The 22,262-nt window shown below is 36.5% G+C and overlaps 1 protein-coding gene across 15 annotated transcripts in view; it reads right to left on the bottom strand.

The window, feature by feature from the left end:
- MLIP (muscular LMNA interacting protein) overlaps positions 1-22,262 on the bottom strand; it is a 257,064-nt gene that overhangs the window by 9,249 nt on the left and 225,553 nt on the right. For all 15 annotated transcript variants that reach the window (XM_050789010.1, XM_050789004.1, XM_050789008.1 and 12 more), the window contains one exon: positions 5-58. In XM_050789010.1, coding sequence (XP_050644967.1) covers positions 5-58 — 54 coding nt within the window. The remainder of the gene's footprint in view (positions 1-4; positions 59-22,262) is intronic.

Genomic DNA, 22,262 nt, shown 5'->3' with positions numbered 1-22,262 from the left:
TTACCTCTTTGGAATCAAGAGCTTCATGTTCAGGAATAGCCGCCATTGGATGACTCAGCTTCACAGAAAAGATGCCCAGGATATGATCAAGAGTAGAAGTGATAAAAAAAAAAAAAAAGTTAAAATTTCATTTAAATAGATTGACAATGACATAAATATTTTATTGCAGATAACAGTGGACTCTACCAAGTATAAACATTAAGATTCAATTGTCACTAAAAGACAAAGGAAGATATTTTGGCAGAGAGTGAGTACTTTCAGTATAAGACCACATCTTATTTATTTTTGTGTCACACATCAACTCTAACAGGGCTTAGCATATAGCATAGGCCCTCATTAATTATGTATCTAATGAAGGAACTGTCAAAATGCACTAACAGATTTCACAGAGAGGAAACAAAGTTAAATTTATGTTTCACCCCTCACATATAGGCCTCTAGTTGAAAAGCTCCAAAGCAACACCAACAAATCATGTTCAGACCCACAGTAAATGTAGATGCATCTATAGACAGTACTTACTGGAAATGTAAACTATTGTGCTTTATTGTGACTATTAATAATCTCAATACACACGAACTTCATAAACATTGCAATCTCACCAGGTGATGTTATTATAATGTAATTTATATCATAGTGACACTTTTAACAGAAGTTCTTTTTTTATGTGGGAATTTTTATTACTGCATAGGTCTTCTGAGAGCTAATGTAAACTTCATAAGATAGAAGAAAGTCATCGATATGCAAGAAAGAGAGAAACAAACTAAGAGACACACACAAAGAGAAGGGGAGAGCAAACATTTGTAATGAAATCTCTTTACCCTTTTTTGGTATTAACCATTTATCCTAACTCCAGCTTTAGAATAACCACAGATCCAGTTTGACAGTAACATTTCTTATTTCTGCCATCATTCTGGGCAAACCAGGGTTGTTGAAATGATTGGACCCCTTTCACTTTCAACAGGGTCTTGCTTGGGGCAAAAAGTCTATGGACAGAGACCAGCTCTTAATCCCCTAGAGCAATTTGGAGGAGGCCAGTAATTTAGGCTGCCCTGGGGAAGACTCTAACCGTGGCTGCTAGGGAGGGCAAGGAGGTCTCCACCTGACATTTCCTCAGATTTGCCTTCGTTCCAACAGATATTCAAGAATGGAACCAGTTTTTGTTTAAAGTTATAGCTTCACCAAATCCAAGCCCTTACATTGTATTCCCAACTATAAAATCCTTTGGGTATCATAGCAACAGGACTCCTTCTAGCTGCCTGAGACCATTGCTTTAAATAGAAGCATTATCTGGCCCTAGAGCCAACTAGAAATCTAAATAGCATTCCAGACAGCAGCTGGAAGCACCTACTTTTTCCTGTTCATCAGAATCTCCTGAGATCCTAAGTATGACTCAGGATCAGACTCTAGGTACTGCTTCAAACTTCAAACCCAAGTGATTTATCCTGGAAATAGCACAGTCATTGGTATACCTAGGTTAAGTAGTACAATATCTATATGAATCATCGGAGTTTGTACAATGTCAAATGTCCAACCTCCTAATCTCCTAAAACAGAAAAGAAGAATCATCTTGAAATTTTAAAATCTTGGTAATATCCCAATAAAGCATTTAACTGAGATTAGAAAAGCAATTGAGTAATTATGTGATGCCTACTGTTATATTCCATTCTTCCTTTCCAATACAGGTATTCAGTAATTTTAATCCATTTTATTTTAATCTTGAATTTCAAAAACTATGTGTTGATTATCCTAATCAATGAAAGAGAACAGAAAATGACCGATCCTAGTTAACTGGTAATCCTCAAATCATTTATATTTAGCTTTGGAATGCTTTCTTCTGTTTATGATCTTTCATCACAAAAGGTTTGCCTTTTTAATATTCTTAAGCTGACTAAAAATGTGATATTCATGTGTTGTGAAGAGTTATGGATTTAGTCATAATAATTTATTACATACTCATATAATAAATTCTTTATATGGTTTGTTCGTTTAGTTTTCACAACAACCTGGTAAGGTGAGCTAGTAATACCCTGTTTCACAGATGAGGAAATGAAAGCACTGAGAGGTAGGATAACTTGTTCAAGGCCCAAAACTAGTAAGTGGAACACCCATGCTGGAATCTAGCCTGAGAGTGTGCAGAGACTGTGCTCTCAAAGCAAGTGTGATGTGGCAATATGCCCATGGGAAGATATGCAGGAAAAAGAAGTGGGAAGACAGAGAGACAGGGGAAGGGAATGGAGCATGACATTTAGCAAAGGGAATAAGCCAGGCACTAAAGTCAAGGGGGTCCCATTCAGAGACCAGGAGAATCTCAGGGGTGGCTGGTATAGCTATGAAAGGTCACACAAGAGACACAGTATAATGGAGCTTATATGTCAGATGAGGAGTCTGAGCTTAATTTTCTTAGGCAGTGAGAAGTCATTCAAGTACTTTAAGTTGGGGACATGTGTGGTCATGTGGTCAGATTTCTCATTTTAAAAAAAGTCACTGTGGCTGATGTGCAAAATATGAAAATACGTGGATTGGAAGATATTTAAATAATACATGAAAGATATGACAGCAGGGCAGGAAAGTGGAGAGGGGAGGGAGGGAGCGAGGGAGAGAAGGAAGGAAGGGAGGGAGGGAGGGAGGGAGAGAAGAAAAAAAAGAAGAATTTATTAAAAATATCATCTCAAAAAATACAATAGACTCAAGTTTTCTGGGTAACTCTAGCCTTCCTACTTTCTAGGATGAACAAAGAAGCAGAGGGTAGATATCCTGCTATTTTGCTGATTAAGAAAGAAAAACTGGGAACAGAGAGAAATGTTGAATGCTAAAACCTCTGCCGAATGCAGAGACTTTGTAATGCATGAGGACTAGAGATGTCAAATGGGGAGGACAATAACACATAGTATGAAAATTTTGCCAGTCAGAATGGAAACAGTGAAACTAAGCATTAAAACAAGTTCTGGTTGGGTGTGGTGGCTCACACCTGTAACCCCAACACTTTGGGAGGCCTAGGTGGGTGTATCAAAAGATCAGGAGTTTCAGACCAGCCTGGCCAACATGGTAAAACTGTGTCTCCACTAAAAATACAAAAATTAGCTGGGCATGGTGGTGTGTGTCTGTAATCCCAGCTACTCAGGAGGCTGAAGCAGGAGAATTGCTTGAACCCGGGAGACGGAGGTTGCAGCGAGCCAAGATCATGCCACTGCACCCCAACCTGGGTAACAGAGCAACACTCCACATAAAAAACAAACAAACAAACAAACAAACAAAAACTAGTTCTACGTAGGTGAATGGCTTGCCATGCAGAGAGTAGATGAATATTACAGGGCAGAGAGTCATCCAAGATGGCATACTTGATGGTAAATGCCATGGAAAACAAATGATTGTGTTGCCTCAAAGAAAAAGCTAACTAAAAAGTTACTAATGTTAGCATCAGAGCATTATTCAACATGGAAAGATGAATGAAATGGGAAGTTCAAGTGAAATGAGACAAAGCATACTTTTATCCTGGATAGAGAATCCTGTCCTAGATATTGTATAACAGATTAACTCAACCTTTGTTCACTCACCACTGTTGGAAAAACACATTTGAATAAAACGTTCAGTTGATTTTTATTACACTTTTGGTCACAGCTGCCACCAAACTAACATAAAAATAAAGCCTTGTGAAGAGTTTGTTACCAGTATGGGGCTTTCTCAAAAATATCATTGCCTCTCCCGAGGAAATATAAACCACAACCCCAAAGAGACAAAATCCCCTCAGACCAACTGAAGAAATGAGAATGTAACAACTAGAAAAAAATATGCAAAATGTGGTTAAATCAGTCAATTAAGTCTTTAATGTACACAAGAAATGGAATTCAGAGCTTTAGCTTTTGTGAAACAGTTCTCCCTTCTTGAGTGGAGATAAAGTATGTTTTCTGTAGTGCCAGAAATTATGAAGCTGAGGGAGTGTTACAGGAAGTCTTAACATTTTAAAATCACCACGGGTGCCATACATTCCATCCAGAATTCACTTCTTTGGGATTGCTTTTATGTTCAACTACATCCTCTTGTCAACCTCCTTCACACCATTTGTCTTCAGTCATCTGTACCTTCTGCTTCTGTCTCTCCACTTAGATTTGTGAACTACTAAGATCGAGCATAACCTTCTCAATACTATCCCTCAAAAGCAGACATTACAAATTATTGTAGCAATACCCACATCAAATCTGTTTCATAAGTATAATGTTGTCATTACGAGACTAGATGCCATTGGAAGTCATAGATTAAAACTAACTAAAACTAACTTATTGTTAGTTGTGCTGTACTTAGCATAGGACCCAACCAGCACAGAGTAGACACTGAATGAGTATTGAATAAACAAATTAATAAGAGAAAAGAAGAATTAGATGGCTAAAGAAAAGAAACAGTTTCCTGACTTGTAAAATTAAAGAATTCTGAATTAGTGAAGCCTTAGGAAGTATTAACTGAATGCCTAAAAGATATCCTTCTTTGTATGAGATTTTGAAAACTGAAGATCCTTCAAGTAGAGTTTTCACACAGGTGAGTTCTATTTGATCCTCATATTTCTCTTGCTTTAAAAAGAATTGAATTTAGTTATCAGTGTCTAAGTCCACAGATTATACATGCAGGCTTGTATTTCTGGTTTCTCTTGAACTGTTCAAAGATCTTCCAACACTAACCTTGCAGTTATGTGACTCTGGACAGTAGCTTATGCCTTTTAGATGAAGCTAAAGATCTCCAAGTAAATACAGTCCCTACCACTCCTATGAGGAGGCCAAAGGTCAGGGGTTACCTATTATCGTGATTATGTACATAATCACGATTATATACATATCATGATAATATGTTATAGGTTATATTTATTATCATTATATACATTATATATTTGTTTCATTCACTTTGGAGATATGCCTAGCCCAATAAAGTATTTGTGTTTTTAATCCCTGATTTACAGCATATCAGAGTGTGCTAGAGGAACCCAGGAAATCTTGTAAATTTCAGATTCCGGCAGGGTAGGTGTGGAGAGGGGCCTTAGATTCTGCATTTCTGACAGGCTGTCAGCTGGTGCTGATGCTACCACAGGTTGAATAGTAAAGCCATTGCCAGTATCTTTGTATGAATTGATGAAATGAATTTGTTTCAAATATTTATCTATTTACAACTAAAATTAGCTATACTCAAAATATCCTGATCAATTCTGATACATTGGAGTTGTATAGTTAGATCATTTAACACATATCTGATTATTAAGTACCTGCTAATAGGTCAGGCACTTGGCTAGATGTTAGGGATGTCACAATCAGTGAACAGACATTGTCACCTGCCTTGAAGACTACAGTCTAGCAGGAGAGACAGATAGTAATTATATAATCAGGAATATATAGGTACAAACACAAAATAATGTGTTAGGAAGTAAAAGTACTGAGTCTTATCAGGGTTCATAATAGATGAATCTAGCCTAAACTAAAAGGATGAAGGCATATTTTTTCCCAGAGGCTGAAATTTCAGGGATGCTACCTCATAGGAATAAGAAGCATGATGAGTGCATACGGAATTAGTTGCTGAGAGGAAATTACTCACAATTGGGATGATTGAAAAACAGGGAGAAAATTCTAGTGGATGGATAAAATGAGTGAGAGAGCGATGTCAGAAATGGAGGATAGAGAATTACTGCGAGGAATTTGTACGCATCAACTTCACTTCAGTGTCATCTGTAAGCCCTTGAAAATGCTTATTAAATGAATGAACACTGTTAAATATGAGTTTTCCTGCAAAGTACATGATCTCATTCCTTGTTATGACTGCGTAGTATTCCATGGTGTATATGTACCAAATTTTCTTCATCCAGTCTATCATTGATGGGCATTTGGGTTAATTCCACATCTTTGCTATTGTAAATAGTGCTGCAGTGGACATACACATGCATGTGTCTTTATAATAGAATGATTTATATTCCTTTGGGTATATACCCAGTAATGAGGTTGCTGGGTCTAAAGGTATTTCTGCCTCCAGGTCTTTGAGGAATCTCCACACTGTCTTCCACATGGTTGAACTAATTTGCACTCCCACCAACAATGTATAAGTGTTTCTTTTTCTCCACAGCCTTGCCAGAATCTATTATTTTTTGACTTTTTACTAATACCCATTCTGACTGGTGTGAGATGGCATCTCATTGTGGTTTTGATTTGTAGTTCTCTAAGGATGCTGGGCTTTTTATCATGTGATTGTTGGCCACATCGTCCTTAGTGAGCTAACACAGAAACAGACAACCAAATACTGCATGTTCTCACTTGTAATTGGGAGCTAAATGATAAGGGCACATGGACACATGAAGGGGAACAGACACTAAGGCCTATCAGAAGGTGGAGGGTGGGAGGATGGAGACAGGCAAGAGAAACAACTAAAGAATACTAGGCTTAATACCTGGCTGAGGAAATAATCTGTATGACAAATCTCCTTAAAATACGTTTACCTATGCAACAAACCTGCACATGGACCCCCAAACTTAAAGTAAATGTAAATAAACATACATACATATATATATATATATGTTTTCCTCATTTCCCCAAAAGACCTCAAGCTGCTTGAGAATAGGTCTCATCATATCCTAGCAGTTGTTCACCAAACACTAGTTGATTGGTTTTACTGCTCACAGTTCTATACCCTGGAATAAAACATAGGCAATGCTCCGAGTTTTTTCTTTATTGAGACCAGTTCATAATACTTGCTACGTGGAGAAAGCTCCTCTCTATGATAGTTAGAAATATGCCTCTCATATCAGAAAAAGAATTGGCTATATGTCTTAAAGATTTAAGTTGTATTAGGCCAAATATAAAAAATATATTACAACATTTATTAATATTTATTTTTAGGATTTAAATATTTATTTTTAGAATTTAAAAGTAGAGCATCTATTTGTGGTGATGCCCAAAGGTTCCCAAGTTTGTCTATCTAATTAATTCCCTTTGTGATGTGGGGAAAATCACTTTGTGTCTGGGCTTTAGTTTTTTCATCTTTAAAGTCTGGGCCCTAAATAGATGAGTTTCAGTTCCTCTTTTACTTGGATAATTCATTGGTTCCATGATGCTTAAGCAAAAAATCTACTGATTAATAAATGATGCTATCTCAGAAATAAAGGTCTTCTTTATGACATCTCCTGCACTGAGCCATAGCTGAGGTAGAAGTTATGCCGATGGGGATGGTAAAATGAACTCCCCAACCTTAACCGGAATCCTTAATGTCGGTTCTTAGTTCTGCTCATTTATTCCTTGTATGAACTGTTACAAAGTATTAAGTTCACAACATTCTTTTGTGTATTCGCTTGGTTATTATATGTTCACTTGATAATAATGTTAGTTGATATATTCTATTGAAATGCATGGTAATTGTTTCATAAGCCTACCAAACACTCACTGCTGAATGTTGGTCATTAATATTGTTATATTGGAGTCTCAATTCTAAGAATACTAATAAGACAACATAGGAATTTTCTGTCCTGATCTTTGTAATAGATCTGAAATATGGCTGAAAACTCCCAAATTATACTATTTTTATTCTTGGCCTTTCCTCCTCCATCCCAAGAGATAAAGACTTAGGGCATGTTAGAATTTCTTCTTCCAAACACCACTTTCCAGACAGCAGTGTAAGGGAATTTTTGTCTGTCCATTATTGTATATCCAGCCTGTTTAAAAACAAATACCACATCCTATTGTTGACTTACATTTTTCATCTAGACTTGTTTCTTTCTCAACTAGAAAACCACTTCCCTAAGGGGATTAACTACACCATTCAGTTTTTTCAGTGCACAGCTCCCAGATTATAATGAAAACAGAGTAAAACATGTATTCCAACACCATTTTAGGTCTCAAAACAAATCCCAGAAGTTGAAATTGGAATTGACAAGGAAGCATATTTGTTGTTCTTTTTGTCTATCCTTTAAGAGAACATTTCGTTACTTAGCACCACAGGCAAAACATCATTTTCAATTGTTTTCAATATCATACCAGTCTAGTACAATCATAAATGAAATGTCTATTTTTTCACAAAATAAAATATTGGTGGAATATTTTTCTGTCTCCATTTTTTGTCTTCTATAGATTATAAGGCGTATTGTACCTTTTATTCCAGTGTGACATAAAATCAAATATAAACAGCTATGTATTAATACTCTCGACTTCATAAATATATTTGGAATCCTGTCCCTGCCTTATTCCCATACAAGGTCTTCCTAATTTGCTACCAGTTACCTCTAAGTTGCAGGAAATGTATCCCAGGTCCCAGGTGTGATATCAGCAGATGTCAATTGATGTATTGCAAGGATTTGGAAGAGTATTTAAGTAAAGAAATAGGTATGACTGTGATAGGGTCAAGCCATCCCCTCTCACTTTAGACCCCCTACCAGATCCCGTTCCACTCTCCTCTAACAGTACACCCCCAAGGGCATCACTAAGGATGTGGGGGCTGAGAGTTGGATGAGGAAGGAAAGGGTATGTAGTTGGTTGGCAGGCAGATGAGCTAAGGACTGTATGTCAATAGGTCACAGAAGGGCTTCTTTCTATATGGTGCCTGCCAGCCCCATCTTCTTGGCATTGGGCCACATTCCTCCATTCCCACACCTTCCTATGCATTGTTTCAAACCACAGTTTAAAATTATGTAAGCTTTTCCTAACCCCTTTACCATCTCTTTTATATATAATGCCTTCAAACTGTCAGTACACCCAGTGTTTTCCTTCCACCTCCACTCCTTGCCCTATGTGGTCTAACTGTATGGTCCTGCCAGGCACTCTAACTTGGTCTTAGATTGTGGCCATTCCTGAGCCACCTGATGAAGTCTAAAATCTTTCTTCTGAAGAATCTGTCTTCTTTTACTTCCAGCTATGTTCTTGCTAGAACCACAAACTAATAGATACGATGGTTTTATATTCAAACTTCAAACGATAAAATAAGTGAGGTATTTACTGATGCTAAGAAGCCCTTAAAAAAAAAAAAAAACTCTGCACCATCAGTCAGTTTCAGCCATCCCAGAGTGAGATCTTTTGAGAATTAGAAGAAAAATGCTCCTAAACTGCCAAATTTGCCTACAATATCACCTGGGATTTTATAAACTGTTAAAAGGTCATTCAAATATGGGATCATTAAAATATATTCTCAGGCATTCAAGGCCTTGGAATATTTGCTAAATAAAAACCTATCTTAAAAACTTTCTTGGGTCAAGGACTTAAAGAAAAAGAAAAAGACATGCAGGAGGATGCTACAGGAAATATGGGAAGAAACGGTAATAAAGCAATCTGATTAAGTGTGCTGTTGCCATAAAAACAAAACAAAACAAACCATGAATTGCTATGAAAAAGAGAGAAACTATAACCATAATATGCCAGAAATAAACACCTAGAATTAAACACTACCCATATGATGGGAGGCAATGGAAGGGACCAAATGGACTTGTCTTACTAAAAGAAGATACAGATATTGATACGGCATATAAATACGAATACAGACCTTAAGTTAAGGACCATCAACAACAAAACAAGGTTGAATACATTTTAAACTAGTAAATTAAAACTACACTTTTCCAATAAAAACCTGAAAAGCAGAAATAACAGATAAGTTATGAAAAATGTGAAAATATGGCAGAATTAAGGTTATGTAATGAGATAATCTCAGGTATGAAGAGAAATCTCTCAAGATAAAAAAAAAATCAAGATCAGAAAATATCTGGACAAGAGACATACACACAAATAAAAGTTATACAAATTTGAAAATCAAAGCAGGAAAAAGATTTGTCTCTCTAATATGAACCAAACTACAACTTGAATAGTAATTTTATTATCTTAAAAGTGGAATTCAAGAAGAAATGCTATAAGGGACAGAAAAAAGATATTATATACTGATAATAAAATCAATGAACCAGAAAATATGACTATCATAAACATATATTCCTAAAAATAGAGCCTCAAAGTATTAAGATTTTCCAGTGTTGGACTTCTAATGCTTTGAAAGCAAGTTGTGGTCTTACACTTCATTTGAATGCCTTAATAAAGCTAAGAAAGTGTTTGATGTCTAATGGTGGCTAAATAAATATTTTTATAAAACCTGAAGAAGGGCTCAACCTCACAGTCATATCCTTGTTCCCCAAAAGAGATTTCCATTTGATTCACAGAACTTATGGAACATATGGCTTATATGAAGGCGAATGGGTATCATTACTTGATGGCTGTAAGTTAAATGTCTGAGTTGTGTTTTCATTAGTCACACATCGACAAACTTCAACAAATTTAGCAATCTGAAAGAATTTTATGCTCATATTCTGGTGAAAGGAATAAAACAGTGGTCACATTAGGCAAGATAAAGCAATGCAGAAAAATTTTGCCCTGAAGTTTCAAAATAAGAGACTCCTTGGCTATGCAAATATTACATGGTGAAAATAGATTTTGTTGCATGGGATACGTAAAAGGATCATAAAACACATTAAGGCAATGAGACAATTAGGTTGAACTATATGAAACTGATAAAATTGATATTTGTGTAGGTAAAAAATGATTGAATAATGGCAATTTCATGTGATGCAACCTAAAGAAACTTTTTAAAAAAAAAACAAATAGCTTTTCAAGAAGGTTAGACAAGCAATTTTGTTCAAAGGTAGACAAAATATATATTTTTAAAACTCAATTTGCAAAGATAAAATGCTTCTATTCAGGTTTTCATTCTATTTCAGGGTTAATAATGCATGAGTCACAGCTGCCTTCTCCTATTGCGCATTTGCTCAGCTGAGACTATTGTCCTAACCCTGAGTTACTTGACTCTCTCCCATCCTACCGCCCACAGTCAATGTCTGACTGGTAAAGGGCATAAAAGGGTAGCTCATTTGCATAAATTGTGGATAACTTTGCAACTTATTCTCTAGAACCTTCTCCCTATGAATTAAGCCAAGACTGGCCTTGAACTGAAGCCACATTTGCTCAGCTCTTTGCCCCTCTCAATTTGAATCCACTCCTTTCTTTACAGGAAGCTTTTCTGAAGAACCTTCCCTCAACAAATCACCAATATCTGAACCCCTGTCTCAGGCTCTGCTTTTAAGGAACCTGATTTAAAATATCACACGAAGGAAAAGGGACAGGTGGCAGATGTGTGTGGTGAAATACAGAGAGCTCATTATCCCTTAGTGCCTCCATCGTAACAAGGTGCAAATGGATGGCAGTTTATTTTCTCTGTGTCCATAAAATACAAGCATAGTCAGTACATTCCAAAGGCCAGCATGTTATTTTACAAGAGCTTTAAAAATCATGTTTCTCAAAGTATACTTTTCTTCACTAAAAATGTTATCCTGCCTACGTGCAACAATACATCTCTTTCTAATGATCAAATTCCTAATTTCTTAAACGATTTTATTTAAATATGTTACAATGAAAAATTTCAGCTGGATACTACATGTCCAATGCCAGACAACACATGAGCTCGGGGCAGGTGTTCTTGCTACTAAGATTAAGCCAAAAAGAGAAATATGAATAAGAAATTGATTGTTCTCAGTTTCCTGGAAAAAAAATTAAAACTCAACTATTTTATGATTAAATTAAGTATACTTTAAGACTGGCAATTAGATAACCAGAAACATGCCCAGTTTCAAATTCCAGCCTGTCATTAAGGCATGTATTCGGTTGAAATGCTCTTTTTGCCCTCTAGTGGAGAACTTAGCTAAAAATGATTGATACTTCATTTTGCAAAACCACTTATCTTAAAATATCTGCTCATTGACATTCATTTTCTAATGTTAAAAGTCCAATTAATTTGCATTTAGTCATTTTGAACAGAATGTTCTTTGTGAATGTATTAAACACATTCATTCATTTTGAAAACAATTTAGCATCATCAAATAGTGTACATGTTTTGGTTTCCTGAAAAATTTTAAAACATTTTTAAAAACCCATTCTAAGTTTGATAAAGTCTTTTTTCCAATTCCAACAATCTCAAATATTTTATATTTGAAATCATTCTTAATAGCTATCTAATCTCCATTATCTTTAAAACTTGTCAGAAAAATTTTAGAATTGAGAGCAAAGCTCTTTATTTCTATGATGATTGAAAATAAATTACCTTGGTTTATTCACACAGACTTCTAATCATACATACAGGTAGAACATAAATAAACATTATTAATGAGGAGGTTTGAGGAATGTTTTTGCCTCCAAAATACAAGATTACTTTTTTCAATAAATGTGGCTGCCTCAGTACAATTTTGTCAGAGTATTCAATGTTTAGTGGTTCTCTTAGCCACTAACCTTTGCAAAGTGGACAGTTCTACCAAAAGAATGGTGGAGCCTAGAGATGAAATGTGAAAAGCATTATGGAATTCATCAACCCAGGCTCTGCCAGTAACTCATGCCAAGGCCTTGGGTATGTCACTTTGCATCTTTGGGCTTCAGTTTTCTTATCCGTAGACTGAAGGAAGTCAGATGGCCTCAACAGTCAGTTCTAGACCTGATTTACATATGTAGTGCTGCGTTTGACCAAACGGAAGCCTGTGCGTGATTCCGGGGTGGTGATGGTAAAGGTGGTAATGCAGCTTTATTGATAGATGTTAGGGGGGTGTCTCAAAGAAAATTAATCAAGCATCAGCTTTTAAACTATTCTGCAAAATTTTGTACAAATTATATATATTTTCTGAACCTCAGTTTCTTCATATGTAAAAGAAACAGTAAAACCTACTTTATGATTGTTTTTGAATCTAAACAAAATTCTACATGTGAAGAAAGCGGCATGTTGTCTACGTTTTCTAAATATGTCCCTTATAAAATTTCAGTGACTCCTCAACTCACTCACTGCTTTTTTTCCCCCAGTTCAGATAACTCACTATGCTTGGGAATGTGGAAGCTATCTAGTAATCTTAATTATTGCTAACTTCACATTATAGTTTCTGATTCCAGTTGCTTCTTCAATGCTCTGGCCTGCTTTCATTTTCTCAAATTTGCCCTGCTCATTTTCTTTCTGTCTATGCTTGTTGCCCCCCTCTAGCTGGAATGCCCAGCCCATCCCCAACCTTCACTTCTTTTCAGGCCTCAGATTCAACACCATTTTCTCATTAAGTCTTTCCTGATTCATCAGACTGGATCAGGACCTCTGCTACACATACTCATACCTGCTCAAATGTCTTTTGCATGGCAGTTGTAACAGTTATCACTAAGTATTGAATTTTTTTCTTCTTTAGTTTCTGTTTTCCCTATGTAGAAAATAAGGACCTAGAAAAGGCCCCCATGTCTCTGTCTGCTGGCTTTCCAGTGCATGGCCAGCACAAACACAGCGCTTTGCACCTAACAGATATTCAATACATCTTTATGAAATGAATAAATGTGTTTCGTCAACTTCCAGACTCCTGAGTTCCTAGACTTTATGTTGGAACAAAAAGGTTGCAAAGTCTATGCTTTTTGTTTTTAGTGAGAAATTAGGCTATTAGTTAGTCAAGGTTTTAGTAACCTTGAACTAAATCACTTAATGTTCATTTTTCTAATTTTGAAGCTGTGTACAATTGTAGACTGCTTATCTCAAAGAGCTCTTTCTTTAGTCTTAACGCATACTCATAAAAGATTTTTCACATCTTTAGATTTAAATATTTACAGCATATATTAGAAAAATAAATTGTTATTTCAAAACCCTCTCAGCCTTTGAAGCAGCAGGGGAAGGTTAGACTTACTTTAGATTTTCCTTTCTCCAGATAAGTTGTAATCTCTATTAACTCTTGGTGATTGATCTTTGTTTAAAACATCAGAAGAAACCTCTGGCAAAAAATATGTCAGAGGAGCTACTAAAAAACATCAACTCATGCTTGAAAATATGCCTATAATATTAATATTTTGGTTTTTATTGGATTTCTGCAGATTTACAAGGTCAATTCTCTGAGTAGCAATGCAGTGATAATACCAATTTACAGGCTCTCAAAAATGTTAACAATATAAACTTTACACATTTACTAAATTTGAAAATAAAAAAGTAGAAGAAAAAATGTACAAGGAAAGTCAACCTTCAATGTTTACAGAGTGAAATATCCAAGGAGTTTAAGGAAAGAATGCTCATGGCCTAGGAAGCAGGCTAAATTCAGCTTGTGAAGGGGCCTCTCCCACCTACCCACTCTGGATATGAAAGTTTCTTTCCTTTCTCTGTCCTCCTACCTCATTCACACAACATCAGACCACATGAAAACTCACCAGAGGTTCCAGAGTAGGTATGCCAACCCCTAATCCTCTATGATGGGAAAACAAAAGGAGTTAGCTGTCTATTGCTATTGTTTTTCATTTTGCCTATTTCCTACATGTGTATTTCTCATTCGGAATACATTTTGCTAGGTAGGTTCCCTCATTATTCTAATAGATGATTCACCCTTGCCTTATTATAAGTGGAGTGATTCTTTACATAGAGAAGACAGAAATAATGCATATAATTGAACTGAAAAGACATCCATTTGCTCACTCTCCTCCCTTTTTTTCATTTCAGACAAGTTATATTCCTTCTTTATTCTTAATCTACAATCTCAAGAGCAGTTGCTTAGAAAAAAGGCTAAGAAAAAATGATCAGTAAATATTCTGTTGACTTATCATAAAGGTAAAATGTATTATAAGCAAATACTTCATCTTTTTTAGCAAAAACATAATTCTAATATAAATAATTGCTATAATTTAAAATCTCTTTATGAAAAGGGCACTTTAATTTTTTAAAAAAGGAAATCACAAGAAAGTATATGTTGGCAGCTGTGGTATTTTTTCAAAGAGAAAGGACTTTTAATAATTGAAGTAGTATACCAGAAAAAGTTATACACCTTCTGATTCAGTAAGTCTATGAATACTGAATGTGTAAACACTCAGGCCCAATTGTAAACATTACAAGCATGTGGGGACAAGTTTGATTAACAGCTAAACCCAGTATTTCATAACTTATTCTAATAAAAAATTCCTAAGCTAATATACTAGATACATTACAGTATATACTATATATATATTATAGTATATTACATATACTCTCTATATACATATTTAATTTAACAGTTGTGTTTCCTTTTACTTACTAGGAGTTATATGAGGAAAAAAATAATTATAATCTAGTACTTATAAACATGCCAATATAGTTTTTCTTTTAAAGATTTTTTATAGGAAAGTTCATTTTCTTGCTGACTCATTCATTAGACAATTTAAAAGGCAGAAAAAGATCACTTGGACACAGGAAGGGGAACATCACATACCAGGGCCTATTGTGGGGAGGGGGGAGGAGGGAGGGATAGCATTAGGAGATATACCTAATATAAATGATGAGTTAATGGGTGAAGCACACCAACATGGCACATGTATACATATGTAACAAACCTGCACTTTGTGCACATGTACCCTAGAACTTAAAGTATAATTTAAAAAAACAAAAAAAATACAAAAAATACAAAAAATAAAATAAAAATAAAAAGGCAAAAAAAGAAACGTCCGTTATTATAGTGGAAGCATAGCGTTTTGAGATCACCCAGTTCTTGAGATTTCTAAATTTTTTAAGTTGTAAGTAGGCTTAGGAATCTGCATTTTTCTTTTTTATTTTATTTTCTTTTTTTTGAGACAGAGTCTCACTCTGTTGCCAGGCTAGAGTGCAGTGGCGCGATCTGGGCTCAGTGCAACCTCCACCTCCTCGGTTCAAGCGATTCTCCTGCCTCAGCCTCCCGAGTAGCTGAGACTACAGGTGCATGCCACCACGCCTGGCTCATTTTTTGTGTGTTTTTGGTAGAGACGGGGTTTCACCATGTTGGCCAGGATGGTCTCAAACTCCAGACCTCATGATCCGCCTGCCTCAGCCTCCCAAAGTGCTGGGATTACAGGCATGAACCACCGTGCCTGGCCAGGAATCTGCCTTTTTCTAAAGCTCTCCAGATAATTCTGAAGCAAACAGCCCAATCTGAGTCCTAAAGTTAGGGTTTTGAAACCGAACTAAATGTCCTACTATTACAGCTGAAGAGACAGAAACCAGCAGGAAGAGAGTGAAAACGTGTGGCACAGTAACATTTACGTAAATGATGTTATATGCACACAAAATAACAATGCAACTTTTGAAAAAAAATGCACAAACAGATAGATACACATGACATAGTTTAGAATTTTTCTCTGGAGGCAGAAAGGAAAGAAGAGTGAGAAATGAGAATTAAAGGAAATACGTACGTGAATAAATCAGAAAGCAATAAAAACAAAAAGCCGTAATAAAAGGAAAAAGCTATTTAAGATGAGAGTAAGGGCCTACGAGTTATATTGATGGATTGTTTCTTCACTTCAGCACCAAAATTCTACTATAATAACTAGATGCTAAAAAATGTATAAAGCTGAATACTTAAGATGGAATGTGACAGTTTTACTTTCATATATCACTTGATCCCGGTAACAATTCTATGACAGAGATTCTATTTTGTTGCTGTTGTTGTTGTTTGTCATTTCACAGTTAAGAAAGCTAAAGCAAGAGTTTGAATTACTTTTTCAAGTATAAGCACACAAGTCATTGATTCTACAAAATAAATTCAGGAATTGATGCCTCATTACAAATAGACTCTGCAGATGAATTTTAACTTGCATTTCACTATAAGTAGAGTGACTTTATGCTTACTGATCAAACAGAACACTTCTGATAAAAAGAGGGGGCACTAAAAATACTGAAATCATAAATTTTAAAAATATTTATTGACTGGAAGGGTTTATTATAGTGGTAGACATAAGTATTTCTTTTCAAACACTTTTTTTTAATTTTGTTTTTATTCTTTTAGACAGAATCTTGCGCTGTCACCCAGACTGAAGTGCAATAGTGCAATCCCACCTCACTGCAACCTCTGCCTCCTGGATTCAAGTGATTCTCCTGCCTCAGCCTCCCTTGTAGCTGTGACTACAGGCATGCACCACCATGCCCAGTATTTATTTATTATATAAAAAATAAACATATATTTTAATTTTTTTTTTTTTTTGTATTTTTAGTAGAGACGGAGTTTCACCATGTTGGATGTTGGTCAGGCTGGTCTTGAACTCCTGACCTCAAACAATTGGGCCTTGGCCTCCCAAAGTGCTGGGATTACAGGTATGAGCCACCACACCCAGCCTCAAAACTCTATTTAAAAAATAAAATTCTTCAAAAAATAGAACAAAACATTACATACATATATAATGTTTTTATTTGTGTGTGTGTGTGTGTGTGTATGTTTAAATGACCCAGACTCATCAGAACACATGATCATCTACATAGAAGTATACATTTTCCTGTCTATATGAGAGATCTTAAAGGTTGTGCCTTGACCTCCAGCAGTGACAACAGCCTGGGGTCTACAAGTGAGAGTGCTCAGGCTACGAGGGGTTCTGGGCCAGGAGAATGGAGAGGTAGGAGATGAACAGCCTGCTCTAGCTATGAAGTGAAAGCTATGGTGGTAGAGATTTTTTAAGAGACTACTCCAGATATAAATACTGAAATATGCAAATGGAAAGGCTAGAGAAATCTAGAGCTAGCCCTTGCATAAAAACATACAATAGGATTTAATAGCAGTGGAAGAAAGGGGAGAATCTACAGTACATGTGAAGAAATCTGTCATACTTATTTATCTCTTTCATGAGACAGAGCAGACTTGAAATAAAATAGTGTATGGTTACAAACAACACACAAAGATCACACATTTTTAGAAAACCAAAAGTGAAATAAAATGGCTCCACTGTCACAAACTTGGCACCAAAATAATTTTTTTTAAACGAAAAAAAAAATATCCTCAAGGATGGCTGTGAATTTTCTCCTGGGGCTCTAAAGCTGTCTCTTTGCCTATAAAGATCCTATTTTTGCTTGTAAAACCTCTCAAGCTCTCACTGTAAATAGAGCCTTCTTGCTTAGGAAATCTCAGCCTTGCTTCTGCCAACAGATCAGAAAAGTCATCCTGATTGTGAAGGCTTAGTCCTCACTCCTCTAGTTTCTATTCATAGACTGGCTATGTGTTTCTCGTTTGTTTGTGGGTGCAAACTGGCAGAGTAGAGACTCAAGGGAGAAAGCAATAAGTGATAACTTCCTATCTACATGGCTTGTAGCTATGCTAAATAAAAGGGAGAAAATGTAGTTGGAATAAGAAAAGAGAACAAAGTGCATAAAACTGAGTAATTAAGTGGGAATATTGAAAGTAGGCCAGAAAAATTGGAATTTTAGGGTGACTTATAAAGAGAGGTATACCTTTGAAATTATGAGAGTAGAAGATAGAAGAAATGAGAAGGGGTGAATGGAGGAAAGAAGAAAAGTCATGGACAGTGATAAGCTTTCTACTTAGATACTTCATGTGTGTGTTAGTTTTCTCACCTCAGGGCCAGGTAAGTAAGCTGAGACACATGTGGCCACATATTTATGGTGCGTAGGAAGAATATTATTTTTCTAAATGAGTTGAATTTTTAAAAATAGAAAATAGACTCCAGTAGGCCTTAATCTAGACATAAACAGGTATGTTGTACATGGTACTTTGCTACCTCCAAAGATAAAAAATAATTTAAATGCATTGTAAAATGGGGGGAAAATGGACAAAATGACTATAGTAGATTAGATACAATTTTAAAATAGTAACCCCCCACACAGATACATCTTTCCTCTGTATCCTTTCTTGTTTCAGCAATATACATAGTCCAAAACATAATATATCAAAAATAAAGAAAATATCCTGAAGACTTTTATTTTGTTTTTGTTTGTTTTTTGTGACAGGGTCTCACTTTGTTGCGCAGTCCAGAATGTGGCGGCACAATCATGGCTCAGTGCAGCCTCGACTTCCTGGGCTCAAACAATCCTCCCACCTTAGCCTCCTGAGTAGCTGGGACCACAGGTGCACGAAACCATGCCCAGCTTTTTTTTTTTTTTTTTTTTTTTTGTAGAGACAGAGTCTCCCTATCTTGTCCAGGCTGGTCTCTGGCTCCTGGGCTCAAGCAATCCTCCCACCTTGGCTTCTGAGTGTTGTTATTACAGGCATGAGTCACCACTCCCAGCCCCTTAAGTTTTAACAGCCAAAGTTTTGATCTGCAGGAGACTGGACTTCAAAATTAGACCATAAACATAAAATTTCGTGAATATATGTATATACATGTTTATACACATACATATAACATAAGTCATTGAGCCACATATATCCTCTCAGTCCTTAACATTTAAGCAGCAACCATCCTCTGAACTTCAAACTACCTGCTTCTACTTTTCTTTGCCTCAGGGCTCTTTCTGGGATTGATGCTGCCCCAACCCCTCTCCTCAACTAATGACTGCCAGAATTTCCCTCCTCCTCCCCTCAGAGAGCAGGGCTCTGAGCTGTGTGTCCCTACAGTAGCTCCCAGAGTTCCCCAGTGATATAAAGCTCCAGTTCCCCACAGTGGTCACCTGCTTGCTCACACAACCTTTATTAGATGCCTCTCCTCCTTGTCTCAGTCCCCACTCCCCTAACAGGTATTTCCTGGAACCCCCTCCCAAAATAACTACTCGTAAGTGACAGTCTTCTCAGAGAAAACCAAACAAAGGTGCAATCACCCTCATTATTGATTATTCACAGGAGTTATGTCCTTAAAGCCTCCATGAGCATGGAATTCGTGAATACTAAACCATTTCTCCTGGGGAAAACCTGGATTAGGTTATTGCAAGTCTCTAGTTACATTTTCATCAACCAATCAATAAATAACCTGTTTTATGGGTGTTGCTGTTTAAAGACACATATTTAATATATTATTAATTCATTAACACCAAACTCATGGCCAACAGCACTATAACTCAAGCCTAAGAGTAGCTTACCTAACATACTTATTTTCTCTTTAAGACACATCACAACCTTCTTGAGTGTAGGAACATTAGAAAGCCCTTCAACACTGTGCTTAGGGGCCATTTTAAACAGAAAAATTACCAACCAAACATACAGAGATGCAAACAAAAACATGATACCAGAGATAACGCAAAAAGGACAATTTTTTTTTTTTTTTTTTTTTTTTTTTGAGACGGAGTTTCACTCTTATTGCCCAGGCTGGAGTGTAATGGCGTGATCTCGGCTCACTGCAACCTCCGCCTCCCGGGTTCAAGCAATTCTCCTGCCTCAGCCTCCTGAGTAGCTGGGATTACAGGTGTGCGCCACCACACCCGGCTAATTTTTTGTATTTTTAGTAGAGACGTGTTCTCACCATGTTGGTCAGGCTGGTCTCCAACTCCTGGCTTCAGGTGATCCATCCGCCTTGGCCTCCCAAAGTGCTGGGATTACAGGCGTGAGACACTGCACCCGGCTTTTAAAAAGGACGATTGTTTACGGCATGACAACAAAAAAGCAGAGCATTGCCTTGTTCAACTTGAGTTGGGAGCATAGAAGATTCTAATTTCTCCCTGTTCTGTGAATTTCCACAAATGACTAGAAGAGCAAACACAATGAGTGCTGATTTGGGGTTACAAATAAATTTTAGTGAGTAGATGAACTCACAAATGTGGACTGTTTTGGAGTTCCCTATGGCAAAGAGGACACGAACAGGAGAACAGAGAAAGATATGTAGGGCATCCAAGAGAATGGTTCTAAGATAGCTTCACAAAGTTCACCTTGCTCCCAGCAAGCAGGTAATAATGTTCTCCCATGTAAGCTGTAGGGGCAGAGAAGTAGCTGACCTACAGTTGTTAAGGACATACCTTGCTAGTGAAGTAAAAAGGATGTAACCATGTATTATACGACTCGCGGTTGTATAACAGAAAGGAATGAGAACACCTCAGGAGAAGGTCGGATGCCCCCTGCCTCCACAACCCCACCCTACCTATGCTCCCAACACACTCCATCAGATCTGTGGAAACCGGATATAGCCTTCAATAAAAGAAATATCCTCAACTGAGTGACGTTATTCTAAATGAACTGGTAAATCCATAAGTTGATTCAGATTTAGTCTTTACTTGACATAGAAATAATCATAATAATTCAAGCATCTGGGGCTCCTGATGAAAAAGTTAGGTAATTGTACAAATTGTTCATCACTAATAGATATTTACTACCTTGCCTATAAGGTGGGAAATAGCATATTATGTCACACTCTAGATAGACACCAAGACAAACACAACAAATAAATACAAGATGACCTATAACATGCAGGAGATGCCTTGGCACAGGAAAAGAGTATAGAAATTGAAGGGAGAAAACAAGTCACTTTGAGTACTGATGCACGGAGAAATGTCACAGAAGAGGAGGGATAATTTAACGCGAACTTAAAGTACAAGAATGGTTTGTATAAGAAAGGAGAACGTAGAAGAGTATTTTATATGGGAAAATGCATGAACAAGTAGAACAGTAAGGAATTTCCAAGGCATGCCTAGAGGAAAATAAGAATATCAGTTAAGGAAAGTAAAATAATAATAATAAAGACTAGCGTGAAAAAAAATATAAGAATGCATTCAACCTGGTGAATGACTCAATATAAGGACAAAACAGAAAAAGCAAAAAGCATAACAGATGAATCAAGTTTTGAGTTTGGGAACTGAGAATTGTGGTTTTAATAACAGAAGTAGAAGAGCCAGTGCAAAACTAGTTTGAGACAAAATGAATGATGAGTTTGAGATGACAACATGACATCCTAGGGGAAATGATAAGCAAGCAGCTAAAGATATGAAACTGAATCTCAGTGGAGAAGCAGAACGGGAAGTGTGGATTTGAGACTTATCAGTACTAAGATAATCACTAAGACCTGTGAATGGGTAAATAGCTGAAGTGAGGCAATTAGAAAGAAGAGGTAGAGGAGCAAGAAGTGTCCACAAAGAAAGCAAAGAAGGAGCAGTCAGAAAGTTAGAATGTGCGTATTAACCCAAGAGCAGAGTAAGGAGAGAAATGCAAGAGGAAATGATCAACTGTGTCAGGAAATTCAGCTGAATTTGCTGACAACCAGTTTACCTTTGACAGCAATTTGAGTAGACTGGTAGAGGTGAAAGTCAGAATGCTTTCAAGAATGGGCTAAAGAATGAGTTTATAGAAAGGGGATGGAGATAGTGGCTATTGACCACTTTGAGAGAAAGAACATTTTGAAACTGATAGATTTGCAGCATCATCAAGGAAAAGGATGAAGTCCTCCTTTTGTATTGTTTTATTTTGTTTTTTAGGCTTCTGGATACAAAGGGGAGGAATCCAATGGAGAAGAATGGATGATTTTGGAAAGCAGTAAGAATGACAATCCCAGAAAGCTTAGTGATAATAAGACCTATTTTTTATATGTTTTTCATTATCTTCAGGCACTTTTACACATATTTGTCAATTTTATTTTCATAATACTCTA

This window comes from Macaca thibetana, chromosome 4 (genome assembly GCF_024542745.1).
Source record: "Macaca thibetana thibetana isolate TM-01 chromosome 4, ASM2454274v1, whole genome shotgun sequence".
Classification (NCBI taxonomy): domain Eukaryota; kingdom Metazoa; phylum Chordata; class Mammalia; order Primates; family Cercopithecidae; genus Macaca; species Macaca thibetana.
This window is presented reverse-complemented; position numbering and strand designations above follow the sequence as displayed.